The sequence below is a fragment of the Hemitrygon akajei genome, chromosome 11, assembly GCF_048418815.1.
Source record: "Hemitrygon akajei chromosome 11, sHemAka1.3, whole genome shotgun sequence".
Lineage (NCBI taxonomy): Eukaryota > Metazoa > Chordata > Chondrichthyes > Myliobatiformes > Dasyatidae > Hemitrygon > Hemitrygon akajei.
Window position 1 is genome coordinate 51,107,669 of NC_133134.1, and position 22,325 is coordinate 51,129,993.

A 22,325-nucleotide genomic window follows, 5' to 3' on the forward strand; every position below is an offset into this window, starting at 1 on the left:
TAGCTGAACCTGCTTTTAAGTCTGTGTTTTTCAAATCATAATCATTTGCTACATTTAGTAAGTTCCTCTCCTTTGATCATTTGACATTTATCTTTTTTTGTGATGCTGTAACTTATTTCAACTGTTTGATTTTTACTCTAAACAAATTCACTACATTTGAACACTTCGATGGATCCTTCATCAATGGATTGGATGCAATGCATAGGACCCACAATCCCAGATCACCTATAATGGATTAGAATATGGACTGGTCTTGCTGGCCCTTTGCAGTCTGGTGTTGGGCATTGGAGGTCCAGATGTCAAATGGTCCTCAGGGAGCACAGTGTCAAAGTCCTACCCTGATTGTCCTTGACAAAATTCAAAATGGGGCAAAACTGTGGTTTCTGACAAATGTCACTACTGTTAATGTGTTTTTAAATGTCTCTGATAGGAATATTTAAGAATATCATGCAGTAGTAAATCAAAGCAACTGGACTTGCTATGTTGTCACAGAACTGCTGATAGGTTTCGGCCTGAAATGTTAACTGTACTCTTTTCCATAGATGCTGAGTTCCTCCAGCACTTTGTGTGTGTTGCTTGGATTTCCAGCATCTGCAGATTTTCTCTTCATTGGAAATAGAAAGCAAGTTGGGGGCTTGGTAGTTGGAGGTTAACAAACTACTTCCCTGGGAGCTTACTTTTGGAAGTTATGCGCAAGTGTCAGTAGTATTGCACTGGACACCTATCACATACCACACCCCAGCCATTCATTCTCTTCCCCAACACACACATCATATCCCTTGAGTTTTATTACTATTTGAACAATGTGAAATTATCTTAATTTTCACCATCTTAGAATCAGATTTCACAAAATGAGGCCATTTCAACTCAACGCTGGGTAAAACTGTGCACTTCATTCCAGTCCACTGTTGTTTCATTAGGACTTTGGGTCTTGGCCCGAGATATCGACTCTTTACTCCTTTCCATAGATACTGCCTAGCCTGCACTTCGTGTGTGTTTATTGAATTGACTTGTTTTTAGCATCGTATTTAAATATAAAATGGTTTTCTTTCATGGATCATTGAATTGCACGACCACAATATTAGTTCATGGATATATTAGTCTCAATAACAATATTGGTGTAATGTATAACAGTATTTAAAGGGACCATTATTATTTCATCACCTTGTTAAACATTTCTAAATATGAAAACAATAACAATCACTATACTATCACATCTAGAAATTTAGGCTCTAAGAATTGCTGAGACTACCAGCAAGATTGTAATTATTTGAGGCAATTTGTGGGGCAACTGCAATTCATTTTCTTCGATAGACTTTCAAAAATCAAAAAGATAAACATTGATTATATTGAGATTTAATCATATTTTATCATGCATTTGTCATTAATTCCAAGTGCCGGTCAGCTATTTGGTACCAGATTTCAGTAACAGAAACTAGTAAATATTTAAAAGGAAATATTTTACCATCCAATAGGACATCTTCTCTCTTCACTTTCTTGTGTGCTGTGAGTGCATTTTCTTTCCCCTCTTTTGAGTGCATACTCCTACCTAATGTTGTATGAAATACAAGGCATCAATTGTGGAGGGATATTTACAGGTTTCAACAGAATATAAGTGTTAAAAATATTACACGTCTTAATTTTTTTAATTACACTAATAGATTGAAATAGCTGATATTTTTAAAGAAACACTCGAATGGAAATGCTGCTTTTTAAATCAGAAGTTATTAATACCTGATTAAAAGCTTTGTTTTACACATTGAATGCTTCCACATGAAAATCTACTGAGCAGGACTTCAACACTACTAGCTGTTTTGCAATGTCCGTCTGTATTGGTACAAGGAGGGTAAATCAGACTTTAAACTAGCCTAAGAATTGCTTTTCATCTGCTTAGCTCTAGGAAATTACAGCAAAGAATTATAAAAAAAAAGGATCAAATATATTCCAAGAGGTTCCTGAGCTAATGAGATAATATTGCAAAGGAACTCTTTAGGGAAATGTGCAGCAAAACATTGCAATTACTATACAAGAGAAACATAAAAGCTGAACAACATATAACTAATTAGGTGGCACCAGATCCACATTTCACACTTTGAGTCCTTGCTCAGCAGAAGTGCTCAGTTGAACAGCATTTTAAATCAGGCACACAAAATTTCAAAGAGGGAGAAATTAATACATTATTCCCAGTTTTAAAGTCAGTGATTGTTTCTTTCCATATTCTTCAGCCCAACTTCTTCCTGCCAACAGCAAGGTAGTCCCACCTTCCTGCATCTAAACCTCCTCTCCATGTACTTATCTAGAATGCTTTTAAATGTTGCTAATATGCTCGCCTCAACCACCATTTCTAGCAGTTCATTCCAAATGCACACCGCCCTTTGTATAAAGAAGCTCCCTCATTGTCTGTAGTTTCTGATCTTAAACCTATGCCCTTTTATTTTTAGCACACCATCCCCTGGAAAAAAATAACATGCCTTCACTCTGTCTATGACCATCATGATTTTATATACCTCTATCAGGTCATCCTTCAAACTCCTACATTCCAGGGAATAAAGTCCTAGTCTACACAATGTCTCCTTGTAATTTAGACCCCCAACACCAAGCAAAGTCCTGGTAAATCTTTCTAGTTTATTAACATCTTTCCTATAACCGGATGACTAGAACCACACCTACATCAAGTGTAGCCTCACTAGAATCCTATATAACTGCAACATTACTTCCCAGGTCCTCTACTCAATGCTCTGACTAATAAAGGGCAAAGTGCAAATGTCTGTTTCACCACCCTATCTACCCATGACACTGCTTTCAGTGAACTCTACATTTTTCATTATTATCAAATCTTGCCTCCATCCCTATAACATCTCTCTACACTGTAATCAACTGAAATGTCTCCACTGCTCAACTTACGGCCTCTTGCTTGTTTAATGGTTCCATTTTAGTACAAAGGGCTTAAGAAACAGAATTTTCTCCCCACACTTCTCAAGTCTCCCTAGCTCTTTTTACTCCTTTAGAGATACCATTTACAATCTCTACTACTAACAGCTGTTAATCAATTGCTTTAACTCCTCCAATTTTAGGAAGTCATCACTTTATGCAATATACCCAACAGGAAAAAAAACACATGACCTTTTGGTATGTTAAGAGGTAAAAAGAATAAGAATTCTTCTCCTCTCACACCCTTGGGACTCATCAGTATTCTTCACCAGATCTTCTCTCCCTTCCTACATTATCTGTCTGCAACTTGGTGTCATGGGACAACTTGTTTTCACTCTTTATGGGTGGGGAAGAGCTAAAAGGGACAGGTGCTTCAATTGCTGAGGATGCATGAGAAGGTAACATGAGGAAGGTAAATGCTGGTGAAGATGAGCATGAAGTTGAGAGGGAATGGTCCATTCAGAACACTGAATGGAGGGGAAGATGTGGCTACTGGTGGAATTTACTGGGGATGACCCTCTGAAATGTGGTGGCTGGGAGGGTGGAAGGTATGGGAACAAAGAAGAACTCTAATCTTTGTTCTGGCTGAGTGCACAGAGAATGAGAGCTGAAGTTTTGGAAATGGAGCAGACAGCAGGTGACAACATTGTCAACCGTGTTTCAGTGAGAAATAAGAAGATATTTCCGAAGGACTGATGTGGAACTGTTCTCACAAAACAAGTACCGGTATATGGAGAACAGAATGGAGTGATTACAGGAAGCAAGAAATTGTAGTCAAGGTAACTGTGCTAGTCCATAAGCTTGTAGTGGATACCATTACATAAAATGGAGGTGTAGAACACAAATCCTTCAACCCACAGCATTGTGCTGACCCTTTAACCTACTCCAAATTCAATCTAACCCTTCCCTCCCACATAGCCCTCCATTTTTCTTTCATCCATGTGCCTACCCAAGAGTCTGTTAAATGTCCCTAATGTATCTGCTTCTACCACCACCACCTGTGGCAGTGTGTTCCGTGCACTTACCACTGTCTACGTAACGAAACCTACCTCTGACATGCCCTTCCCCATACCTCCCTCCAATCATCTTAAAGGTGTGCCGTCCTGCGAAAAATATCATCAAGGTCTTTCTGAAAGTAGGCATATCTTGCTTCATATACTGTGATGCAATCATCAGGAAACATGCACTTCTGACCTTTTGAAGGAAGGTCAGTCATTGATGAAGCAGCTGAAGATGGGGCAAGGGACATTATCGTGAGAAATGACAGTATAGTTGCCCTGGAACTGGAAAGATTAATCACCAACTATTACCATCTTCCTTTGTACAGGGTAAGACTCCAAACAATGATTTCAAATCAACCAGAATTCCTTGATGCAACCCCCAGGCAAAAAGTAGCCATGATATTAAAAATTGTGCTCTTTTTTAAAAATATTTTTTATTCCTTTTTTTTCTACAAACAAGCAACAAAAAAAAAACATCACATCCACAAAAACCACGACCATAACAAAATCAAGTTAAATATTGAGCAGCAAAAGGGAGAATAATATAAAGGCAAAAGTAAAAATACACAGCAGAGGTGCACCACACCAAAAAGCTCAGTCCTCACCCCGTAAGAAAGTCCAATAGAGGGCTCTCTCTGGTATTCAATCTTCACCAGAACCTTTTCAGAAGATCTCATCAGGAATGCAAACAGTAGCTTTAATTTCAAACAATGAATATTGATCAATCAACTCACCCATCTTCACATAGCAACCATTGGGGTACTGCCATGATAGAATGGCTTCAAGCCACCGGGTCTTGTAGAAATCAGAATATCCAATCATCCCGCAAAGCATTACTGTAAAAATTATACATTTAATTAGAAACTTTGTCCTCAAACAACTTAAGTCCAACCATAAATACTCTGTCAGTATACTCATAACCCCTCACACTCTCAGGTGCTTCTGAAACCAGAGCACGAGAAGAATGTAATCATTATTCACGCCTTTGCATTCAAATTTAACTAGCTGCACTCTGCCAGTTATTCAATACTTGGCTGAAATTTGTGAACTAATCATTAAAATAATGACTAAGCATGCTCAAGGGACCAAATGTCCCTCTCCCATGCCCTGTCCTCGTGTTTTTACCCTGCCCAGTCCATTCTCTCATTATATGGTTCACTGGTGAAAGTTAAAATCGAACAAATGAGCACTAAAGCTGCAGCGGTCCAAGAACAAGTGAATCAGAGCAACTAAACACATCAATAATTACAGCCATCAATAAATGACTGAAGAACAATGATATTAAAGATGTGACCCAGCCTCTGTATTGGGAGCAAACTGATTTGAACAGTAATTTCACATGAAGCAGCTCATTTCAGCAGGACTTGAAAAGCACTCGGGGTTAAATTGACTGAGTAATGACTTCTCCAACAAGGAAAATTCAAAAATATGTTCTCCCAACTCTTGACATCAATATGGGTAAGGGAAGGGAAGTGATGACTGCTCTTTAACTGCATCAATAACTAATTTCATGGCTTTAGATTACATTTCAAGGTGCTCAGTTTCTCAGAAAAAAATGGATGTCATTGGAGCGGGAGCACTGAAATAGCTTAATATCATGGGGGGGGGGGGGGGTAGTTACCAATTACATATTCAATTCTCCTTAGACAGTTAATATTTATTCCATCTCCATCACATATACAATACATTCCAAGTCATAATACATTATAAAGTATGATCAAAATAAAATGCTCTACAAAAGAAATTCTCCCAATTCTTCCCACAATCCTTTTGTTTGAAATTCCCAGCCTACTATAAGACCAGAAGGCATTGGAGCATAGTTAGGCCATTCAGCCCATCAAGTCTGCTCTGCCATTCCAACATGGGTGATCCCAGATGCCACTCAACCCCATACACCTGCCTTCTCACCATATGCTTTGATGTCCTGACCAATCAGGAAACTATCAACTTCTGCCTTAAATATACCCACAGACTTGGCCTCCACTGCAGTCTGTGGCAAAGCATTCCACAAATTCACTACTCTCCGGCTAAAAGAATCCTCCAACCTATGTTGTCAAGGGTCACCCCTCAATTTTGAGGCTGTGCCCTCTAGTTCTGGATACCCCACCACAGGAAAAATCCTCTCCACATCCACCTATCTAGACCTTTCAACATTAAGTAGGTTTCAACGCATTCTTCTAACTCCTAGTGAGTACAAAGCTGCCAAATGCCCCTCATATGTTAACCCCTTCATTCCTAGAATTATCCTTGTGAACCTCCTCTGGACTCTCTCCAATGAGAATACATTGTTTCTGACATATGGGGCCCAAAACTGTTAACAATACTCTGCGGCTTGACTAGTGTCTTATAAAGCCTCAGCACTATCTCCTTGCTTTTATATTTTATTCCCCTTGAAATAAATTCCAATATTGCATTTGCCTTCATTACCACAGAATCAACCTGTAAACTAACCTTTTGGGAGTCTTGCACAAGGATTTCTAAGTCCCTCTGCGCCTCTGATGTTTGAACCTTCTCCCCATTTAGAAAATAGTCTGCTCTAGTGTTCCTTTTACCAAGTGCATTACCATACATTTCCCAACCCTGTATTCCAATTGCCACTTTTTTGCCCATTCTTCTAATCTGTCTAAGTACTGCTGCAATCGCATTGCTTCCTCAGCACTACCTACCCCTCCACCTATCTTCGTATCATCTGCAAGTTTTGCCACAAAGCCATCAATTCCCCTATCTAAATCATTGACAGTGGAGGAACATCAACACAAGGCAAAGCTTATGATTTTAGACTGGGCAAATGCAAAAGTTGGCCATGTAGTCGCAAAGCCTCAACAACTGTTTAGCTTATTAAAGTATATCATAACCTTATTAGGTATTAGACTTATTAAGTATATCAATGCAGAGTGGGGTCAAAAAGAAACAGTGACAAAGCTGCAAAAATGTTTCAGCATATAGGAGCAATGATTGTTTAAAGGAAGATTTAGATAATGCTTTGATTTAACCAAAATTACACAACTTCAAATCAGCAGGAACTAATTTAACAGTGATAGCAGGAATCTCTTCTTCACAGTAATGACAATAGACAATAGGTGCAGAAGTAGACCATTCGGCCCTTCGAGCCTGCACCGCCATTCTGAGATCATGGCTGATCATCTACTATCAATACCCGGTTCCTGCCTTGTCCCCATATCCCTTGATTCCCCTATCCATAAGATACCTATCTAGCTCCTTCTTGAAAGCATCCAGAGAATTGGCCTCCACTACCTTCCGAGGCAGTGCATTCCAGACCCCCACAACTCTCTGGGAGAAGAAGTTTTTCCTTAACTCTGTCCTAAATGACCTACCCCTTATTCTCAAACCATGCCCTCTGGTACTGGACTCTCCCAGCATCTGGAACATATTTCCTGCCTCTATCTTCTCCAATCCCTTAATAATCTTATATGTTTCAATCAGATCCCCTCTCAATCTCCTTAATTCCAGCGTGTACAAGCCCAGTCTCTCTAACCTCTCTGCGTAAGACAGTCCAGACATCCCAGGAATTAACCTCGTGAATCTACGCTGCACTTCCTCTACAGCCAGGATGTCCTTCCTTAACCCTGGAGACCAAAACTGTACACAATACTCCAGGTGTGGTCTCACCAGGGCTCTGTACAAATGCAAGAGGATTTCCTTGCTCTTGTACTCAATTCCCTTTGTAATAAAGGCCAACATTCCATTAGCCTTCTTCACTGCCTGCTGCACTTGCTCATTCACCTTCAGTGACTGATGAACAAGGACTCCGAGATCTATTTGTATTACTCCCTTACCCAACTCTACACCGTTCAGATAATAATCTGCCTTCCTGTTCTTACTCCCAAAGTGGATAACCTCACACTTATTCACATTAAACGCCATCTGCCAAGTATCTGCCCACTCACCCAGCCTATCCAAGTCACCCTGAATTCTCCTAACATCCTCATCACATGTCACACTGCCACCCAGCTTAGTATCATCAGCAAATTTGCTGATATTATTTTCTATGCCTTCATCCAAATCGTTAACGTAAATGGTAAACAGCTGTGGTCCCAATACCGAGCCCTGTGGCACCCCACTAGTCACCACCTGCCATTCCGAGAAACACCCATTCACCGCTACCCTTTGCTTTCTATATGACAAACTAGAATGGAATTCTAGGTAGTATAAAACAGAATAGTTTTAAAGAAAAAAGGCAATATGGTGGTAGGTTTCAGCCACGTTTGAGAGGATGAATGCCCTGTTGAATGCTACAATAATATCATTCAAGTTAAAACCATCTACAAAATATAACAGGCACATATTATGTTAGAGTAGGTCAAAATCTTGTACTAGTTTAGAAATTTAAGCTTTCTATCTATGACGGCTTTTCAATGTTCACTTTTTAATTATGCTTAAGAAGAAGCAGCCATTGTATAATTGACTTGACACTTACTGCTCTTCATTCACTCATCCCAAATGAGAAATTCCCCACTACTTTACTTTCACAAAGTTAATACTCCAGTAATGCTCAACTGATGTGAATGTATTGTAAACAGAAACAAAGGAGGGAGCACAAAAGAGAAATTATTCAAATAGAATTTAAGCTGTTTTACAATTACAAGAGTAAGTGTGGAGATTTAGTTGCATCATGATAACATTATGGACGCAACACTGCAGACACAACCCACCCTTGCAGACCCCACTTAGAGTACTGTGCTCAGTTCTGGTCAGCTCACTACAGGAAGGATGTGAATACCTTAGAAAGAGTGTAGAGGAGATTTACAATGCTGTTGCCTGGATTGGAGAGTGTGCCTTATGAGAATACATTGAGTGAGCCTCCTCCTTGGAGTGACAGAGGATGAGAGGTGACCTGATAGAGGTGTATAAGATGATGAGAGGCATTGATCATGTGGATAGTCAGAGGCTTTTTCCCAGGGCTGAAGTAGCCAACACGAGGGGACATTCTAGGCAGCTTCTAGAGTAGGTTACATGGTCAGCACAACATTGTGGGCCAAAGGGCCTGTAATGTGCTGTAGATGTCAATGTTCTATGTTTTATGTAATTTCCCAGGGTGGGTCTGTGCTCAGAAGCACTGAGTGAACTGAATAACTAGCACACCTCACCCTCCAGGACAACATAGCCCAAGTTATCCTGCAACATTCCTGTGGACTAAGTCATCCTGGATTTCCAAATATTGGGCATTCCCAGGACAATGTGGTTTTCTGAGTGCATTGCCAGACTGGGAGTCTAGCTGAATAACCAGCCCATAAAATACCTTCCAATCATCAACCATTTTCAATGACCACTCCCCTTCAACGTCACCCCAGTTTCGATCAACTTCATCTGCCTCGTCCTCATGAAAATATGCCTTTCCACCCCAGCTCCCATCCCCCGTGAACAGTGACAGTCCTGCCATCCCCCCACTCCTTCAAAACTCTGTATTCTCAACAAACAATTTCAGTCTTTGCCATTCCGATACCCTCGAGAAGTAAACTATGAAATCAGAAAATGGTGGGAATACTTAGCAGGTAAGGCACCTTGGGGGAGAAAACAAAACAATTAATGTTTCAGGCTGAAGACCCCTTGTGCTGCTGCTACAAGAAAACTAGCATTTATACCCCAAATATGTATGCCAATGACAATAAACTTAAAATTAAACTTGAAACACAAAATATTTGCACCATTACAAAGGACCCCAACCTTTAACCGAAGAGTCCATGGACCCCAGTTGGGAACCCTTTCTCTACTGCACGCACTAGAATCTTGTGTACAAAACAATTCTCTTTGTAAACACTGACAAGATAATACTATTTTCATTTTTCAATTTTATTTTAATAGTTCATTTTAAATTTAAGTTACTTACTGTTTTCCAGAAATAAATCACGTCGATATACAGGAAAACCATCATTTTCAATCTGCAAGTTTGTTTCCATCATATTGGTGCAGTAGATTTTCTTAAGGTGTTGAGTACTTACAGAATGTCTCAGCCCTGGGTGCCAAGATCCCACTATATTTGTGCAGTTTTTCTAAAATTGAATTGAAAATGGATCAGTTAGAAAGAAAAATTATGTCTAGAAACTGCACAAGATGGATGATGTACTGAAGTCCTCAAGACTCAAATTATCCTACAGTCTCCTCCCACTGTCATTACAGTGAGGGTCTGGAGACCACCAGAGTCCATGCAGACTAGAAATACATTTCATCAGATGCTGAAGGAATCCTCAGAGTTGTGGTTTTATTTTCCCTTTCAAAGCAAGCATAAAAAGCATTGAGTTTGGCTGTGAATGAAGCATCACTGCCATTCATGATGTTGGGTTTAGCTTTGTAGGAAGTAATGGCCTGCACAACCTGCCAGAGTTGATGTGCATCCAATGTCACCTACAACCTCTCCCAGAATTGTTTCTTTGCTCTTGAAATAGCCCTCCGCAAGTCATACCTGGTTTTGTTATTCAGACCTGGATCGCCAAACTTAAATGCCACAGATCTAGCCCTCAGCAGACTACAAACCTTCTGATTCAGTCATGACTTTTGGCTTGGGAATGTACAGCAAGTTTGCGTAGTTCACATCATGAACTACAAACCCCGCTGATCCAAGCAGAAATACAGTAATCCAAGATCTCGATGCTCAAATAAGATCCAGAAATGGCAGTCAGTGAAAATACATTGAAAAAAATAAAGACTGAAAAAAATACCAGAATAGCAAATTAGCAAATACTCTTGCTAATTACAAGATCTCACATTAAGACAGTAAATTAAGGTACATGAAGCAGGGTTTAAATACACAGAAGTTAATTGGGAAAATGTGCGGTCAATGATCAATAACAATAGAGTCCAATCAGTTCTGAAAAAACCCTTAGGGAACTATGTCCGCCACTGCTAGCCAACCCGGAATAGATCAGACTGCTAACAGCTTAAATCCAGCTTTCCTATCACTCCACCATCTCTTCATTTGCAGAGACTCTACGCTGCTCCTGTCACACTGTGACCCTCTCTCTTTTCAGATCCCAGCTTTGCAAGCCTCTGAGACTGAAGCAAATGAAGAGAACATCTCATCACTTCAACTTTCACTTGCACACTCTGGTGTTTCAGGAAGAACTGAGAATAGTTTAGAGATGGGATCTTCATCAGACAGGTAGACCAGAGGAAAATAGTAATACGTGCAGTTTCCTGGAGGGAAAGTTACATGCCAACTGCTTTGGATTTCATAGACTGGGAAAAGGTAGATACCTGTCAGGCCCATCAAAAATCCCATGAGAAATATCAAAGAGCGTAAGAGAGTCCAGGTCCAACTTTGAACTTAGCTCTTTATAGTGTCTAAAGCTTCTCTTTTCCTGTATGAAATGTGTGGCCAACTCCTGCCCCCCAACCGTTATGCAGGGTCCATTGGCTGAGAGCTATTACAATAAAAGCAGCAACCACTACGTTATACTAGAGGTCCAGACTGGTGCTTTGGGTACCAGTGTTCCAGGTCTTGGGAATACCCTGGCATCCTCATAATCGAACCTCAATTTATTTATTAAATTGTCACCCCAGAGAATAAGCTACTCAGAATACAAAGTAGCTGCTCCCCTTTGAAGTGGATCATAGGGAGTTTACCACTGCCACTTCAGCACTATTGACCATCAGCCAACCAGCCCAGACCAGCTAGATGAAGAGCTTCAGGTTGGGTTCCCATGCAGAACCCACAGCACAACATTCCTATCACATCTGAGCTCTCAGCATCTCATCACTGGTTGAGAACAATAAGACTTTAAGATATAGCAGCAGAATTAAGCCAGTCAGCCCTTTGAGTCTGCTCCACCATTCCATCATGGCTGATCTCGGATCCCACTCAACCCCATAATAGCCTTTGATGCCCTGACCGATCAGGAAGCGATCAACTTCCACCTTAAATATACCCATGGACTTGGCCTCCACCGCAGTGTGTGGCCGGGCATTCCACAGATTCACTGCTATAAATTCAGTAATGCATATTGAGAACTGCAAGATACAACACAAGGGTAGAGACTAAAAACTGCCATCATCTGCGACCTTCAGCTTAAGAAGCAATGGCTTCCAGTCTCAGCTGTAAAGAAGCTAACGTGTCAATATTCCAATACACATACTGACTTGTTCCCATTTGACCTCTTGGGTTCTATGGTGGCTGATGAAGACACCAGGTGGGGCAGGAGGCAAAAGCACAAGGACTGATGATAGGGAATCTCAATATGTACTTTGCTTTTCCTGGGTCACTGGATCTTTGAGAGTAAGTCCCAGTTTGGACAGGATAATGGCTGGTCAAAATGCATTGTTTCAGTGAATCTGAAATAAGGTGTTGACTTGTCAACCAACTTTTAAAGAAGGACCACTTCCTTACTTTTTTTTTTAAATTTGACTTGGAGAAGACCAATTGCTTTGACAACAATGCAGACTTTTCTGAGAACTGTATTTGAAGTACAGTACATCCACAGGAAAAGGCACAGAACTGACAGTCCCAGCATAATGAATAAATTTAGTGTTCATAGTAAATACTAAAGAGGGGTCAGTAGAGAGCATAGCAAAAATATTAACTATAAACAATGCCTTATAAATGAAAGATGGAATTAACAGTGTGGATGATGATGTTAATATAAAATAGTACAAAACAGGAGCAGGCCATTCAGCCCACAATGTTGTACCGAACCAGCTAAAAAGCAAATCAAAAACACCCAAACACTAATCCCTCTTGCCTACACCATGCACATATCCCTCCATCTTCCTTATACCCATGTGCCTATCCAAATACCTCTTAAAAGCCTCTGATGTATTTGACTCTAGCACCATACCAAGTGGCACATTTCAGGCATCCACGACTCTTTCAGTAAAAAGAGTCCCCTCATATCCCCTTCGAACCTGCCCCCTCTCACCTTCAGTGCATGCCCTCTAGAATTAGAAATTTCAACCCTGGGTAACAGACACTACTCTGTCTATGCCTCTCATAATCTTATAAACCTCTATCAGATCTCCCCTCAGCCTCCGTCACTCCAGAGAAAACAACCCAAGCTTATCGTGATGGCACATACCCTCTAAACCAGGCAGCACCCTGGTGAACCTCTTCTGCACTCCCTCCAAAGCCTCAATATTCTTCCTATAGTGGAGCATCTAGAACTGTACGCAATGCTCTAGATGTGGCCTAACCAGAGTTTTATAAAGTTGCAACATAACGTCTTGACTTTTGAACTCAATGCCTTGACTAATAAAAACAAGCATTCTATAAACCTTCTTATCAACCTGTGTAGCCACTTTCAAGGACCTATGAACTTTAATCCCAAGATCTCTCTGCTCAGCCACATTGTTAAGGATCTTGCCCTTAACAATTGATGCAGCATCAATAACTCTCGGAGACGGGAGGTGAACGATAGGCTTTTATTAGCAGCAAAAGGGAGCATGGCATCTCGGAGACTGAGGGAGGAGCAGTGCCTCCAATCGACTTTATCCAGGGGTCTGTGGGAGGAGCCACAGGAGCAGTCAGCAGGGGGCATGTCCAGACAGGTATACATAGTTTACCACATTCACCCCCCCCCCTTTGTTTTAAAAGAGAGTCCCCATGTGGCGAAGTTTCTTACAAGTATATTTACAGGTTAAGTCTATCAGGTGGTCGAGTCTGTCTCTGTGATCTACGTAGCACCGGTGGTGATTGCACAGATGCCGGTGGTGATTGCACCGGAGACGGTGGTTGTGCTGGCTCCGGCCTGACTTGAGGTGCCAGCCCGTTAGGTGTCAGTAATCCCTCATGCGTGTTCGAGGCACCCGGTATGGGAGTGTCGTGAGGAGTCTGTGTAGGGTTTGGCATGCGCGGTGTCCCGTGGGTATATACATTGGTGGGTACGGGGTTCATAGTCACCATGGAGTGTTCAGGGTCAGGGTCTGGTGTTCCTGCAGGCGCCAGGTCGCGGACGGAGACCGTGTCCTCCCGCCCAAGAGATAAGACCACATAGGCATACTGGGGGTTCGCATGAAATAGGTGAACCCTCTCAACCACTGGGGAGTATTTATTGCTCCTCACATGTTTCCGGAGCAGCACTGGCCCTGGGGACGTCAGCCAAGCCGGTAGGGTGGTCCCAGTGGCAGACTTCCTGGGAAAACAAAAGAGTCGCTCATGAGGGGTGGCATTGGTGGACGTGCATAACAGGGAGCGGATGGAGTGGAGTGCCTCGGGGAGGACCTCCTGCCAGCGAGAGTCCGGCAATCCCTTTGAACTGAGGGCTAAGAGTGTGGCCTTCCACACAGTGGCATTCTCCCTCTCCACCTGTCCACTCCCCCAGGATTATAGCTCGTGGTCCTACTAGTAGCAATACCCCTAGCCAGCAGGTACTGGCGCAGCTCGTCACTCATAAACGAGGACCCTCTATCACCGTGGATATAGCAGGGATATCCGAATAGAGTGAAGAGCTGGCGCAGGGCTTTTATGATGGACGTGGCAGTGGTATCGGGGCAGGGGATGGCAAAGGGGAACTGCGAGTACTCGTCAATTATGTTGAGAAAGTACACATTGCGGTCAGTGGAGGGAAGGGGGCCCTTAAAGTCAACACTCAGTCACTCAAAGGAGCAGGTGGCCTTGATAAGTTGCGCCTTTTCAGGACGGTAGAAGTGCGTTTGCACTCAGCGCAGATTTGGCAGTCCCTGGTCATCGTCCTGATTTCCTCAAGGGAGTACGGTAGGTTCCGGGCTTTCACGAAATGGTAAAGTCAGGTGACTCCCGGGTGGCAAAGATCTGCATGGAGGGCGTATAGCCGGTCGAGCTGCGCGCTGGCACACGCTCCCCGGGATAGGGCATCAGGGGGCTCATTGAGTCTGCCAGGCCGGTACAGGATATCATAGTTGTAGGTGGAGAGTTCTATTCTCCACCGCAAAATTTTATCATTTTTGATTTTGCCCCGCTATTGGTTGCTGAACATGAACGGAACTGAGCGCTGGTCGGTCAGCAAGGTGAACCTTTTGCCGGCGAGATAGTGCCTCCAGTGCCTAATAGCTTCCACTATGGCCTGGGCTTCTTTCTCCACCGCGAAGTGCCGAATTTCAGGCCTTGAAGGGTACGAGAGAAGAATGCTACCGGCCTTCCTGCCTGATTGAGGGTAGCAGCCAGCGCGAAGTCGGAGGCGTCACTCTCTACTTGGAAGGGAATGGTCTCGTCCACCACATGCATCGTTGCTTTGGCAATGTCCCCTTTAATGCGGCTGAAGGCCACGCGGGCCTCGGCTGAGAGGGGAAATGCGGTGGACTTGACCGGGGGACGGGCCTTGTCTGCGTAGTGCATTTGCCCTACCAAGGTGCAACACCTCACATTTATCTGGGTAAAACTCCATCTGCCATTTCTCTACCCATATCTGCAACTGATTTATATTGTACTGAATTCTTTGCCAGTCTTCTACACTATCCACAACTCCATCAACCTTGGTATCATCCACAAACTTATCACCCGTCTACATTTTCATCCAAGTCATTTATATACATCACAAACAGAGGTCTCAGCACAGATCCCTGTGGAAACCCACTAACTACAGACCTCCAGCTCAAACAAGTCCCTTCAAGCACTACCTTCTGTCTTCTATGCACAAACCAGTTCTGAATCCAAACAACCAATTCACCAAGGACACCATGCATCTTGATCTTCTGGATCAGCCTCCCAAGAGGGACTTTGCCATGTGCTTTACTAGAATACATGTAGCAAGTCTGTAGCTCTGACACCAGAAGTTGGTGGCTTATTGGACAGTGAAGGAGATCGTCTAAGATTACAACAGGATCTAGATGAACTGAGGAAATTGCAGGTGAAACTCAACTTGGGTAATTGCAAATTTTGCATTTTGGTGAATTTAACTAAGTCAGGATTTACACAGTAAATAGTAGGACTGTGGATTGTGTTGTAGGACAAAGTGATCTTGGAGGTACAATGACATAATTCCCTGAAAGGAGTGACACAGGTAGACAGGGTGCTAAAGAAAGTTAAATGTTTTGCAATGATTAAAAGATGCCAAACACCAAATGCAAGCATACCAGACTACCTCAGATAGACATCTTGAACAATGTGGATGAATTGGTCCAAAGGGCCTGTTATTGTGCCATTAAACTCTATAGTTACTTTTACAGTGGAACAAAGATTTTACAATAATAAAAGTGACAACTTTTGAATCAATGCTGTTAATAAATCAGTAATTTTACTTACAATCTCAGCAAAAATAAAGTACAGCAGTTGGTGTGACAGGGAGTAATCTGGGCAATATAGTGTTGTCATCAGCTTCTTACACATGGTTGTATCCAGGCAAGGCACTCTATAATCCTTCCTAGATTTTAAAGAATAAACATATTTAGATGATTTGTTTTAGTAGATTATGACATTATCAGCTCATTTGAAATTATATTAAAAACTGTTTTTTTAGATGTCTTCCTCAGATTCATTGACTTCCTTCTAATAAATCTCTATCAGCAATTTCCAATTGTGTGCCTGTGTAATGTCCTGGGGTGTTCTTCATTTAAATGGAACTCTGCAAAGGATCACTTGGTATTCCTATTCACACAAAATGAGTGTGACTTCTGTATCATTTGGGCCTGTGAAGTTCAGTAGTTCACACATTACAGAAACCAGCCAATGGAAGGGATGACTTTTAACTATTTTCAGGCATATCCTTACCATCTCCGAGCTTACTTATTCTGTGGCAAAACACCACAGTGCAGTCCCAGTCCATTCAGTGATGAAGACATAGGAATTGTCCTTGAAAAGATTCTTCAACAGGTCGATAAGTTAATTATGCAGATTGATGTAAATGAATAGGATATCATTGGAAATACAGAGAGAGGGCAGTGGGGCTCCAAGAATAGGAACTGAACAATCAGGGGAGTTCAGTATTTGGGAAGAACAAGCAAGAAGGACAAGGAGGGATAGCACTGCTGGTTAAAAAGATTATTGCAATAGGAAGGAAGGATGCAAAGATTAAATGAGTTCAGGATGGGCAGTTCCATGAAATAACAAGGGTCAAAAATACCTATTGGGAATAGTTATAGTAATCAGTGATGTTGGGGAGTTGACATTAAACAGGAAATTAGAGAACTAAAAGATGAAACAGTAACACTAGATGAGTTTAATAGACACAAAAATTGACCTAACCAAATTATTAACAATACTGTGGAAGAAGAATTCATGGATTGTGTACAGGTCAGTTTTGTGATTCAAAGCATCAATAAATCAACTAAGGGCAAGCCACAGGAGATTAACTATTGTGTATGGGAATCTGAATCAGATTTATTATCATTGAAATTTGTTGTTTTGTGGCAACACTATAGTCCAGTAGATAAAAATACTATAAATTACAAAATATAAAAATAAATAAGTAGTGTAGAAAGAAAACAAAAATAATGAGGGCGTGTTCATGGGTTCATCTTCTGTTGAGAAATCTGATGGTGGAGGGGAAGAAGCTGTTCCTAAAATGTTGAGTGCATGTGTTCAGGCTCTTGTACCTCCTTTCTGGTGGTAGTAATGAGAAGAGGGCATGTCCTGGGGTTTCTGAACAAAGGACGCCTTTTTGAGGCATTGCCTTTTTGATGTCCTCACTAGTGGGGAGGCTCACGTGCACGTGATGGAACCGGTTGAGTTTACAACCCTCTGCAGCTTTTTCCAGTCCTGGGCAGTGGCCCCTTCATACCAGATGGTAATGCAACCAGTCAGAAAGATTTCCATGATCCACTGCACAAATTTGCTAAGTGGCATACCAAATCTCAATGAAATATAACCTCTGGTTATGGATCATGTTTCACGTGGAATGAAACAGGATTACTCCGCAGTCTTGCTGTGAGAGGCCCATAGGAGAAGTGACCATAATATTATAGAATCCTTTATTAAAATAGAGGGCAACGTAGTTGATTCAGTGACTAGGATCCTGAATCTACATAAAGAGAACTATTATGGTATAAAACAAGAGTTGTCCAAGATCAACCAGGGATTGGTACTCATGTTGTTGATAGTTGATCAACAATGTCAAGTGTTTATGGAGAGCATGGACAAAAACAATTGTTTATTCCTGAATGGCAAAAAAAATATTTATGGATAGAAAAGGAAATTGCGGATAGTATTGGAGCTAGGACAACTGGCAAAACAGCAAAAATGAGTACCAGTAATAGTTCCTAACTCAGGGCCAAGGGATTAATTAAAGGGAAATGGAATATGATCAGCCATTAATCACATTAAATGCCACAAAAGTCTCAAACAGTGAATGCTTTCAGTTTCTGATGAAGGTCATAGACATAAAACGTTGGCTGATTCTCCTTCTACTTCTACTGTTTTACCAGCTTTTATTTCAGATTTCTAATATTTGCTGTTTTTTTAAAACTCCCATTTTCCATGTTTAATTGATCTCACAAATGTAGCCATCTAAATTAAGAATGGTAAATAAGAGCAGAACTATCAAAAGAGAGTAAAGAGTTTGCTTTGCAAATCTCACCAAAAGCAAATTAAACTTATTCACTCCAATGATACAAACATTTGAACTTAACATTTTTGACAGAAACAGTGAAATGAAAATTCAAATCGAATCTGGTCAATCATAATTAAATCATCAAGCTAAAATTGCAATTGATTCCTCATTTAAAATGTTCATAATATTAGGCTGCAGTTATTAAATTGTAATTAAACACTTGAATCCTGATTAATGGAATAAAGTATTGCATATTCATTTTCCAGCCTCTGGGAACATAATATTTCTTTTTAAAAGTAAGTATTAGTTTGATGTTAAAAGAATAGTTAAGAACCATAGAACATTACAGCACAGAAAGAGGCCTTTTGGCCCTTCTTGGCTGTGCCGAACCATTTTTCTGCCTAGTCCCAGTGACTTGCACCTGGACCATATCCCTCCATATGCCTCTCATCCATGTGCACGTCCAAGTTTTTCTTCCATGTTAAAAGTGAGCACACATTTACCACTTCATCTGGCAGCTCATTCCACACTCCCACCACTCTGTGTGAAGAAGCCCCACCCCTAATGTTCCCTTTAAACTTTTCCCTTTTCACCCTTAACCCATGTCCTCTGGTTTTTTTCTCCCACAACCTCAGTGGAAAAAGCCTGCTTGCATTCACCCTATCTATACCCATCATAATTTTATATATCTCTATCAAATCTCCCCTCATTCTTCTATGCTTCAGGGAATAAAGTCCTAACCTATTCAACCTTTCTCTGTAACTCAGTTTCTCAAGTCCCGGCAACATCCTTCTCTGCACTCTTTCAACCTTATTAATATCCTTCCTGTAATTTGGTGACCAAAACTGCACACAATACTCCAAATTCAGCCTCACCAATGCCTTATACAACCTCACCATAACATTCCAACTCTTATACTCAATACTTTGATTTATGAAGGCTAATGTACCAAAAGCTCTCTTTACTACCCTATCTACCTATGACGCCACTTTTAAGGAATTTTGTATCTGTATTCCCAGATCCCTCTGTTCTACTGCACTCCTCAGTGCCCTACCATTTACTTTATATGTTCTACCTTGGTTTTTCCTTCCAAAGTGCAATACCTCACGCTTGTCTGTATTAAACTCCATCTGCCATTTTTCAGCCCATTTTTTCCAGCTGGTCCTAATCCCTCTGCAAGCTTTGAAAACCTTCCTCACTGTCCACTACACCTCCAATCTTTGTATCATCAGCAAATTTGCTGATCCAATTTACCACATTATCATCCAGATCATTGATATAGATGACAAATAACAATGGACCCAGCACTGATCCCTGTGGCACACCACTAGTCACAGGCCTCCATTCAGAGAAGCAATCCTCCATTACCACTCTCTGGCTTCCCCCATTGAGCCAATGTCTAATCCAATTTACTACCTCTCCATGTATACCTAGTGACTGAATCTTCCTAACTAACCTCCCATGCGGGACCTTGTCAAAGGCCTTACTGAAGTCCATGTAGACAACATCCACTGCCTTCCTTTCATCCACTTTCCTTGTAACCTCCTCAAAAAACTCTAATAGATTTGTTAAACATGACCTACCACGCACAAAGCCGTGTTGACTCCCCGTAATAAGTCCCTGTCTATCTAAATACTTGTAGATCCTATCTCTTGGTACTCCTTCCAATAATTTACCTACTACCAATGTTAGGTATTTTGATATAGTAAGGTGTAATGGAATTGTAAAAGTTGCTTTATCAATGATAAGTGACGTATTATAGTTATAAATGATAAACCATTTATAAAATCAAAAGCAAGACATACCCGGTACCTAATATTTGAAATATGCAGGTGTCACTGTCTTCCTCCTCAAAACATTCTTTAACCCTCCGTTTAGGATAGACCAATTTACTGTCTGTCTGAGTCCATTCAGGTCTGAAAGTCCAGAAATTAATTTGTAGTAACGGTTCAAAGGCTAGATGAAGAAATACATTTCCTCAATACATTTTCAATACATTGGAAATACATTTCCAAAACTATCAGCAACATTCAAAATAAAAAGCATTATTTTGCAACAAACCCTTAGATCCCCTGATACAATAGTATAATTCAGTTGTGCTAAAGGATACCAGAATAGTGATCCAAAAGTGGAGTGAATGAGAGGCATGTAGATGATATGACCAGAAAGAACAGGCAGGGCCCAGATAATAGACACAATGGAACAGACGAGTTTAAGTATGTGAATTTTAATACTAGGAATATTAATGGTTAAGATTAGTGAACTTAGAGCACGTATCAGTACATTGAACGAAGGTGTTGCAGCCATATCAGACACTTGATTCAGGCTTTGTTGTGCACATTCATGCAAAGAGTCCAACAGTAGGTGCCATATTGGATCACATCAGGCTGCTTAACAAGATGAAATCCTATGGCGTTACAGGCTTGGATAGAGAAATGGCTGACAGACAGGAGGCAGAGAGTGAGAATTAAGGGAGCCTTTTCTGGTTGACTGCCAGTGACTTGTGGTGTTCCTCAGGGCTCAGTATTGGGACCGCTACATATCACATTGTTTGGCAGTGATTTAGATAGTGGGATTGAACCAGAATCAGGTTTATTATCACCGGCATGTGTCATGAAATTTGTTAACAGCAGCAGTTCAATGTAATACATAATATAGAAGAAAATATAATAAATTAATTTTAAAAATTGATTATAGTGTGAATAGATTGAAAGTTGTGCAAAAACAGAAATGATATATATTTAAAACGTGAGGTAGTGTTCACGGGTTCAATGTCCATTTAGGGATCAGAGGGCAGAGGGGAAGAAGCTGTTCCTGAATCGCTGAGTGTGTGCCTTCAGGCTTCTGTACCTCCTACCTGATGGTAACAGTGAGAAAAGGGCATGCTCTGGGTGCTGGAGGTCCTTAATAATGGACGCTGCCTTTCTGAGACACCGCTCCTTGAAGATGTCCTGGATACTTCGTAGGCTAGTACCCAGGATGGAGCCGACTGAATTTATGACCCTCTGCAGCTTCTTTCAGTCCTGTGCAATGGCCCCCGCATACCAGACAGTGATGCAGCCTGTCAGAATGCTCCCCACAGTACAGCTACAGAAGATGTATATTTGTTGACACACCAAATCTCTTCAAACTCCTAATGAAGTACAGTCACTGACTTGCCTTTTTTATAACTGCATCAGTATGTTGGGACCAGGTTAGATTCTCAGATATCTTGACACCCAGGAACTTGAAACTGCTCACTCTCTCCACTTCTGATCCCTCTATGAGGATTGGTATGTGTTCCTTCATCTTGCCTTTCCTCAAGTCCACAATCAGCTCTTTCATCTTACTGATGTTGAGTGCCAGGTTGTTGCTGTGACACCACTCCACTAGTTGGTATTACTCATTCCTGTACGCTCTCTCATCTCCATCTGAGATTCTACCAACAATGGTTGCACCATCAGCAAGTTTATAGATGGTATTTGAGCTATTCGTAGCCGCACAGTCATGGGTACAGAGAGAGTAGAGCTGTGGGCTGAGCACACACCCCTGAGGTGCACCAGTGTTGATCATCAGTGAGGAGGAGATATTATCACCAATCTACACAGTTTGTGGTCTTCCGATTAGGAAGTCGAGGATCCAATTACAGAGGGAGGTACAGAGGCCCAGGTTCTGTAACTTGTCAATCATGATTGTGGGAATGATGGTGTTAAATGCTGAGCTTAGTCGATGAACAGCACCCTGACGTGGGTGTTTGTGTTGTCCAGGTGGTCTAAGGCCATGTGAAGGGTCATTGAGATTGCATCTGCCGTTGACCTATTGTGGTGACAGGCAAATTGCAATGGGTCCAGGTCTTTGCTGAAGCAGGAGTTCAGTCTAATGACCAACCTCTCAAAGCATTTCATCACTGTCGATGTGAGTGCTACCAGACGATAGTCATTAAGGCAGCCCACATTATTCTTCTTAGGCACTGGTATAATTGATGCCTTTTTGAAGCAAGTGCGAA

General features: G+C 41.4%; 1 protein-coding gene across 6 annotated transcripts in view; it reads right to left on the reverse strand.

The window, feature by feature from the left end:
- The window catches only part of c11h16orf89 (chromosome 11 C16orf89 homolog), a 30,889-nt gene that overhangs the window by 2,629 nt on the left and 5,935 nt on the right, over positions 1 to 22,325 (reverse strand). For all 6 annotated transcript variants that reach the window (XM_073060836.1, XM_073060838.1, XM_073060842.1 and 3 more), the window contains 5 exons: positions 20,146 to 20,296; positions 16,099 to 16,216; positions 9,781 to 9,943; positions 4,667 to 4,768; positions 1,466 to 1,549 (listed from right to left, as the gene is read on the reverse strand). In XM_073060836.1, coding sequence (XP_072916937.1) covers positions 1,466 to 1,549; positions 4,667 to 4,768; positions 9,781 to 9,943; positions 16,099 to 16,216; positions 20,146 to 20,296 — 618 coding nt within the window. The remainder of the gene's footprint in view (positions 1 to 1,465; positions 1,550 to 4,666; positions 4,769 to 9,780; positions 9,944 to 16,098; positions 16,217 to 20,145; positions 20,297 to 22,325) is intronic.